Source organism: Haemaphysalis longicornis, unplaced genomic scaffold, assembly GCF_048455015.1.
Source record: "Haemaphysalis longicornis isolate Haplotype H1 unplaced genomic scaffold, Haemaphysalis longicornis Haplotype H1 scaffold_14, whole genome shotgun sequence".
Lineage (NCBI taxonomy): Eukaryota > Metazoa > Arthropoda > Arachnida > Ixodida > Ixodidae > Haemaphysalis > Haemaphysalis longicornis.
Genome location: NW_027526245.1, coordinates 37588037 through 37596705, shown reverse-complemented (window position 1 = coordinate 37596705; position 8669 = coordinate 37588037). Strand labels below are relative to the sequence as shown.

The 8669-nt window shown below is 49.1% G+C and overlaps 1 protein-coding gene across 1 annotated transcript in view; it reads left to right on the top strand.

The window, feature by feature from the left end:
- The first annotated feature begins 7362 nt into the window (after positions 1–7362).
- The window catches only part of LOC144165257 (uncharacterized), a 372176-nt gene continuing 370869 nt past the window's right edge, over positions 7363–8669 (top strand). Inside the window, exon 1 of the mRNA XM_077695385.1 lies at positions 7363–8441. Coding sequence (XP_077551511.1) covers positions 7758–8441 — 684 coding nt within the window. The 5' untranslated portion in view covers positions 7363–7757. The remainder of the gene's footprint in view (positions 8442–8669) is intronic.

Below are 8669 nucleotides of genomic sequence, written 5' to 3'. Positions count from 1 at the left end.
GGATTTGGTAGGCAGAAGGCAGGCCACATCGGCCTCCGTATGTCGCGAGAGCGACTGCGTGCCAGAATTTGCAAACTGCCGTATAACAGTAAGGAGAAAGACCCAATCGACCAGAGAGGTCATCCAAGCGTTTCCAAATTCAGAAGTTGGAGGCAACTCTATCAGAGAGTCATCGAATGCACTGCCTTTAAAAAGAGATTGCATTCTTGGAATGGCTGCTTTCTTGAAAGAACTTAAAATCTGATCCGCTTTATTACAATTTTTGATTGATTGTGGGGTTTAACGCGCCGACGCAACGCAGGCGATGAGGCACGCCGTAGTGGAGGGCTCCGGTTTAATTTTGACCACCTGGGGATCTTTATCGTGCGCCGAAATCTCGTACACACGGGCGTTTTTGCTTTTCGCCTCCATCAGAAAAGCGGCCGCCGCGGCCGGGAATCGAACCCGCGACCTCGTGCTCAGCAGCGCAACGCTTTAGCCACTGAGCCACCGCGGCGGGTTTTATTACAATTTTGCCTGTTGTTGTACGTGTTTTTACATCTTTAAGACGCAGATGAGTTCTTTCAAATACGTCAGTGGTTCAAAGTAGTGCTTGAAAGTAGTTGAAAGACGGGCGACTGTGGTGGTTGTAAAAGGGTCCTTGCCCTTCGCCTTCGGTTGCGCTGTTTATTCCAACAGTTACGCATCACCGACTATACCAACAACGCACTTTATCTCTTGTTTGTAGCTGCCCGAGTTGCTCTGGGGAGTTTTTCGTCTCACCAATGCAATTCGATGGCATCGCACTGAAACAAATTGTGAGTCGACGCCTTTGCTGCTTGGTCGTGGTCGATATGTCGGCCGCGCTATAGGCAATGCAAGGGTTGGGGACTGTGTACAGGCCACAATATTGCCCTACTTTTCAGAATTCAAAGTAGCATATTTCTTGCTCATTTCTTGCACCCAGTAATGAAGGTGGTTGGTTGGTGGAGAGCGAAAGGTTACCAAAAAATTTGGTTGATCTTCTGGACTGAAGAGAGGCGGAAATTTCGGCGCCGCCGGCGACGTGGAGAATACGTCGTTTCAAAAATCCGCTACAGTTGCTTGTGCAACCGTCCACGATGACCGGATTTCCTTCTGCTTTCCTGCTTTCTTCTGTAGTAAAAAAACATAGACGGAGATTTCTGAAAATGAATAAAAAATGCTCAAGGTTCTGAAACTATTGTCAGCGGAGCAGAGAAGCTATTTGCCTCCTTGGGGAAATTTCGTGAGGCAGTTCTTTCAATAACCCCTGTTACCAGTTTTTCTGTTCAAGACAGTGATCGAAGATCGAAGCCTGCATAGCATGTTCCCTCAGCTGCTGGAAACATCTCGCTTTGAATAGAGATACATGCACGCGTGGCCGGACTGTTACAGTTGCGGTACCTTATCAACGCTGAGGTGATCGTCCTTGTACAGTCAGGATCAATTTGAAGGTTATCGCGGGAGCACCGAGCAAGCAAGTTCAGAGCGCCGTCCTGTTGCGCCTTGTTTCATTCGTGAAGATGAGATTATGCTGCCCTCCCTCACCCCCAGGTTGTTGCATAGAATTCGCTCACCCCCTTCAGCAAAGTCCGACTGCCGTAGTTCTTTTTTCTTCATTCCTTTTGGGTGGCGTAGCCGCGTTTCATTCCTCGGCAACCTGATAACATCGAAGATACCTCGGCATTGCGGCATTGGGGAAGCAAATTACAATTTTTTTACACAACAATGCCCCGGCATGCAGGCATAGTTACCCTGACAAGGTTGCGTACCAGTGTTAAGTATGTCGATGGCAATAGGAAAGGATAAAGAAAAAAAACGAGCGTGGCCTTTATCGTTTTTGACGGCAGTGCGCGCACTGCCTGGAACAGCCATGGGAGAAGCAAACCTAGCATAATCTCGTTGTGTGTGATGCTAAAAAGTGTCACGCTAAGGCGCTGTCATCGCAGTCGGTCGCCGCTCACGCGATAACCTTCAAATTAATCTAGACTGTACTTGAGGACGGATGGCTGTGGTGGTTGTGACTGCTAGTAAATTCTGAACACTCGTTATGAGCAAGTGGAGTACCAAGGCGACAAGTGAGCCTTCATACAAAAAACAGCGCTCAACACGGGACACAATGGAGGAAGCTATACACACGTAGCGCTGAGCATACAGCGCTGTGTGTGTAGCCTCCTACCTTGTGTCCCGTCTTGAGCGCTGTTTTTTGTATGAAGTACACATCGCTAAGTGTGTGTAGCCTCCTCCCTTGTCTCGTCTTGAGCGCTTTTTTTTGCATTGAGTATGAACCAACAAGCCCGAACACTTCCATTGCTTGAACGCTGTTTTTTTTTAATGAAGTATGAACCAACAAGCCCAAACACTTCCATTGCTTGAGCACTGTTTTTTTGTATGAAGCATGAACCAATACGCCAAAACACTTACATTGCTTGAGCGTTGTTTTTTGTATGAAGCCTAAACCAACAAGCCCAAATACTTCCATTGCCTTCTGGGTTGGTAGATATCTGCGAGACATGCTTCACAAAGTGCCCGTAACTGCACTTACTAGTACCGACAGTCTTTGCCTACAAGAGAGAGGAGACACCTGGCTGAACACGTTGTGGTAAATTCAACTGAGAGAGTTTTGCGGAAGATTTCACGTTCATGTCCGAAAGTAGCGAATGAAATCAAAGTATACGCAACCTAATCACTATAATAGTGCGGCATTTACAAAGACTATCACTTTCGAGTACTTTCTAGCAGTATCGTGAGATGGCGTATCAATTAATATTTTCTGTAGCTGTTTCTGACGGAAGCGCTTTTCGGAGTTCCATCAAATTGTCTAGTAAACGCTACAAAGCGAATGTTTGGTGGAAGTGTGATTAACGTATCTGTTTTCTAGACACCATCTCACGACTAACGTTGCTAGCATTGAACTTCCGCATAAGAGCGTTAGATGCATTTCGTTATATGGCTAGGCGAAATTTGAAATCCCGTGGTTCCACGCAAGCAAAAAACTCCTCCGGCGCAACCCCATGTGCATAGTCTAAAAAACCATGCTGGAGAGGGGGTATAAGAAGATGTTGTTTATTTGATGAAGACATATTTAGATAACTAAGTATACAGAAGGAGGTCCCAGAGCGCGAGGCTTGAGGAGGTCCTGCTATTACAGATAGAACATGAAAAACTGAGTTCAGCAGCAAGAACAGCAATGAAAAAAGTTATCATACGTTATTGTGAAATACAACTCGATAAGCTTCTTTGCCCGTGTTTTGCATGCTCACCATGCAAGATTGAACACAGATCGTAAGAGTCAATGTTACCAAAATACAAAGATGATGAGCAGGTCAGGGGTGCAGAAACAAACACAGCATGAACACATAAGGTTTAGGGAGTTTAAAAATTTATTACTTGTTCAGGAAATATTCAGGCAGGTGTTTCGTCAAGCTTGATGAAGATGGGAATTATTTTGCTTGTATCGGAGCAAAACTCCAGCTATTGACAGCCACAAAGGTGGTACAGTTAAAACTGGGTGTAACAAACCTCGATGTAACGAATTCCTTGTTTTAACGAAATTTTTCAATTTCTGATTGCCAGTGCCATAGAAATTCAAGTGTTCGCGACCTCTATGCAACGAATCAGTTGCGGCGGTTAACCTTGACGTAAAGAAAATCGCTACGCTGATGATCCATTGCTTTTTGCACTTTTTCAGAAAAATCGCCTGGAGGAATTCACTAATTTAGCGAACCTCCCCAACACCACAAACTACCCTGCATTTCCAGTGAGTGCGGAGTAGGTTAGATGCTAGGCCTGCCTGTTGACGTCTAGTCGCCCGCCCCCGCTGCAATCTGCGGTGTTATTTCGTCGGTGATGACTTATGCTGCCAGAAAACTAAACGTTTTGCGTTTTCAAGACAATCTCGCAATTTTAAATGCCGTCTCCGCCGGCGAGAAAGAACGTCGCCACCCGGTACAGTATCCCAGCTAGAGCCCTCTGAACAAGGAGGCGCCCTTTCCAAACAAGTTTGGTCCTTAAACGGGTTAAGGCACCGAAAAGTGTCAAAAGGGGAAGGTGAGGCTTAATTACGTTTGCGAATGCGGGGGTAAGTGACCTTGTTTCTTTGGAGTGCCGTGTAGTCAGTAAGTTTTTGGTCACAAATCACAGTTTTTCACTGTGAAATAATCATTTAAGGGCGAGTTCACCATCACTGATGTCTAGCATTTTCGTTTTGTTTTCGCTTAATACACGCGACCTTTAACTCGAACCCTGCGTGTCACGAAAACCTGCATGTAACGAATAATTGCGAATTTTTGCCAGCTTCGTTATAGCCAGGTGTGCCTGTATTCGGCTTGCCATAATTGGTGCAGATTTTAGGTAAGAGAAGCTTTCTAGCCGAAGCGAATCTGGTGCAATTTGAATTTTTGAATGAATCGCGGTTGCATATGTTAACGGAACTGAGATTGTTCACAAATTTGTACGGGTAAATAAGGAGGCTGAGTTTCGCGAGATTTACGGCGGTGAGTATAAATATATTCTTTAAGCAACAATGAAGCGTTAGGCCAATACGGGCTGAAAGTAAGGAAAGAGAACTGGAGGGGTTTACAGGTGACCTACCACTGTACTTTCACGTGGACCGGTGCTGGTGAGTGGTAACTGCGCATAGCAGAGAGCGAAAAAGAGACTCTCCAGGAGCAGAGCGCCCCCGCAGAGAGCTACTGCCAGAAGTGCTGCTCAAGCGACAACGGCTGCCAGGGGCAGTACCCGTGCTAACAGAGCAGCGTTAACGCTGCAATGGCGCACGCCGCCCGCCCGTTATACAGCGGAACCCCGATAATACGACTTTCTAGGGACCGCGAGAAAGCGTCGTACGACCGGAATGCGAGTAAATGCTGGCCTGATAGACGGTCTCATGCAGCAGGTGGCTTAAAACTTATTTAAACTACTATATTCAGCACGTTCTCCCACTATTTGCGAACCTTTAGTTTAAATCCCAAGTTAACGATAAGCGACGCCTTTGTTGTGCCCTCCTCCTCTGTATGGAGTCCAGGTAGGCCGCCAGCCAAGCGCGGCGCGCTACGTGATATCAGGCCGCCGTGGTCGAGCAAATTGAGCGAGGAAAAGGCGAGTTTAAAACTGCCAAGGCCAAGCGAAAGGACCGGTAGTACAAGGCCGAGATAAACAAAAAAGTGCATTGCCGTACGTGGAGATATACTTCGAATGGTCCCGTGCCAACGCTATCCGGTCATTGGCTAATACATAGCTGTTATCGTTTCCCACAAGACCCATCAACGCGAAATAGATAAGATTATTCAACCTTCGCGAGTAAACAGTGTTGCGGCGAAAATTATAGCGCCGCCCTGTCACAGTGACTTCCTGCGGCGGCCAGCGTGGACCCAAAATGACGATACCAACGGGAAGGTGCCTCCCCCGATCACCTCCTGTATTTTTTATTTTTCTCCACCCTTGCTGTGCAGGCGCGTGAATTCAGGTGCTCTAGCAAAGAAAACAACGTAGTGACAATGAGGCTTTTGATTAGCAGATAGCAGAGATATAGGGAGAAAAAGCGTCGTGAAAGGAAGAAACTGGGATCGAGCGGGCTGGGGAAGCGGCTGTCCGGTCATCGCCGTGGCGCTGCGTCGTATGTTTCCGCGTTCGTCGGAGGCTCAAGAGGCGCTTGGAATTCACGCTCCACCTTCCACCTGAACTTCGACTTCCCGTGGTTGGCGTGTTGGCATACTGCTGCAGCGTGGGGCCATCGTTGGTAAACTCCCGTTCAGGAGTACCCGCCTGCTTGCTTGGGTCTGTTCAGTAAGTGGTCTGACCCGCCTGCGCACCATTGCACATCAAGCAGCGTAAAACTGGGGTTAAGAATAAAGAAGGTCAGGACAAGGCGGCGAAGCGGTGTAAAATATGTGAAAAGCGCCGGTTTATTCACGCCAGGGTCTGTCGTATGAAGCGGACCGTGTGCACCCGAGGGTCATATCATCGGGGTTTTTAATGCATTGTTTCTATGAGGAGTTTGCCGGGACCGCGGAGATCCCTCGTAAGAAGCGGGTCGTCGTAAGTCCGGGGGACGTATCATCGGGCTTCCAGTGTACCTCTAAATGGGTTTTGTTTCGCGTACTCCATGGACTGAGCCCACCTTCGCTAATCATGCTTCTTGACAGAGTGGATATGTAGTGAATTTTTTATGGCTTCCACTGGTGTTCAATTACCGTTTTCGCATAAGAAGCCCGCTTAGTTGTAGAACATGTATTTTGTTTCGACCAAAGGGCAATACAAAATATGAAAGCTATGCCGTTTACATTTTTATGAATATGCATGTGTGAAGCCTGTCAACCGTGAGTGATTTTTTTCTAAAGAGCAGCATTAACTATTAGAGGGATTCCTTTATTCATATCGCGTCGACGGACTAGGACTTCCACAGGAACAAGTCAGTTTGACCTAACCAATATTCCCATAGTATTTTTATTATTATCAATGTGGTTTTAATTCTACTCACATATTTTCTTTCTTCTTGGAGTGCTTGTGCATTTTTATGTATTTTTGGTATTTTCGCAATTGTCAGTGCTTGCATAGCTGTGCAGTGCTTCAACGTTTTTAGCTACCACAAGTTTTTTTTTTTTATTTCATGTCATAGAATAAACTTCGTGAATTACGCCAGTGCGGCTATTTTTATGTTTCGTAAATGTATAGCCAACATTGTGGATGCCGAGGAGCGCATGTTCCAAACAAACTGTACATTTTCTTCCAGAAAACGTGAACATGATTGCTGGGCTAATTGGAACTGCACCATTTGAAACAGCGTTCGATTAGCTTTAGTCAGAAGTTACCACTGTCAAGAAACATTTGTCAACAATGAGCTTTTGCGCTGAATTATTAGACGCACGTAGGTATGTCAGTTGGCACCCTGGTAGCCTTGCTTGTGCGTTCATTTTTGCACCTGACAAAAACAATTTTGCTGCAGATGACAATACAGGAGCTGGTATCATTGCACTGCCGGGCTTCCTAGGAAAAAATGCCTGCTACCTGTTGCCTAGACCCTCAACTCGCAGCAGATGGCTGCACAGGAGCAATGGACCTCGGCCTAAGGCTTTAGGCACCATGTCACGCAGCGTTCGCATCTCATTAGCCTTTCCGTGCAAAGCGAACATACTGTGCGCCATACACGCGACGACTTCGGCAGCGCGGGCGCCTAGGTGACATCGGCGGCTTCGGCAACGGGCCAACGCGACGAGCGCGCCACGGCTGGCGGAGCGCAGCCGACGCGCGGGCCCGGTGCGCGTGCTCCACCGCGAGGGAGAGGGCAGCGCAGGAGGGAGATGCGAAGGGCCACGCATGTGCCGATACTGGCACGGCTCCACACTGTCTCCGACCGGCGGCGGCACGGGAGCGCGCTCTCCGAGTCCGAACCGGAGTTTTGCCGCGCGCGTGGTGCGTCCGCTGCCCACACGGCGTGGCGCGTGATCTGTTCGTTTTGTCGCCCTGGGAACCGGCGATTCCGTACTTCTACTTCTTTTCCCTACAAGTGCACGAACGACGTACCGACGAGGGCGATGCGACGGCGGCAGCCGTCACCACCACGAGGGCCACTGTTCCATCAAATCGGAGTTACGTGACATCAGTTTTCCGAAAAACAGCGGAAGAAACGAAGCGACCGATCGGCCGACACACGGCCTTTTTTTCTCCTTGCGGCCTCGGCAGCGTGCATCCTTCATTGCCTTCTAGGAGTACTTCTCAGTGTCCCTCGATACACGCGGTGGAGAAACAAAAAAAGTATGTCGTGGCAGACGTCACTGCGAAGACGCTCCAGCGTGGTTCGCCTTGAGGCACTGCTGCTGACGGGTTTCGCTCTAGTGATGTCGGCCGGAGTCACGGCACGAGCGGTTTCCGCTCCGAATCTAGTGACGCAAGTAGGCGAGCACTGGAACGTCACCGCTCGTACCAGCGGCATCAGCGTCTCGCCGGTCACCACTCAACTGCCAACTGCCTGCGGAGAGTCCGGCGAGTGCACGTCAGCCGTGTCGCTGCCGTCGGCGCCGGTCTTCAAACGTTCCTCGCTGGTGCGCGTGGTCGTGCTGGTGTTCATCGGCGTGCTCTCGCTCCTCGGTAATTCGGCGACGCTGGTTTCCATCTGGACCCACCGGCGGCGTGCCCGGTCGTCCCTCTACTTGCTCCTCGCCCACCTGTCCGTAGCCGACCTTCTGGTGACTCTGTTCTGCGTGTTCGCCGAGGCTGCGTGGACGTGGACCGTGCAGTGGAGGGCCGGGGACGCGGCCTGCAAGCTGGTCAAGTTCTTTCAGGTGTTCGCCCTCTACGTGTCCACCTTCATCTTGGTGGTGATCGCGCTGGACCGATTCGCGGCCATGCGTTTCCCAATGCGCCGTGCCAACGCACGAAGGACAGTGTCCAAGATGGTGACGGCTGCATGGACCCTGGCAGCGCTGCTCAGCTTACCGCAGGTATTCAGTGCTTCTCTTATAAACGCTCTCTCGCGGCAACCACACTAGGCACGCGGAAGGCATTTGCTTCATTCATTTGGTCTTCAAAGTGTGGACTTCGTTCACTTACTTACGATGTATTTGACAACAAACTAGACAACAGCTGCTTGAAACTGTGAATAATCTTGAACAAATCATTGCAGTTATAGCAACAGGGCAGGAGTTTACCTCTGATCTGGCGAAGACCTG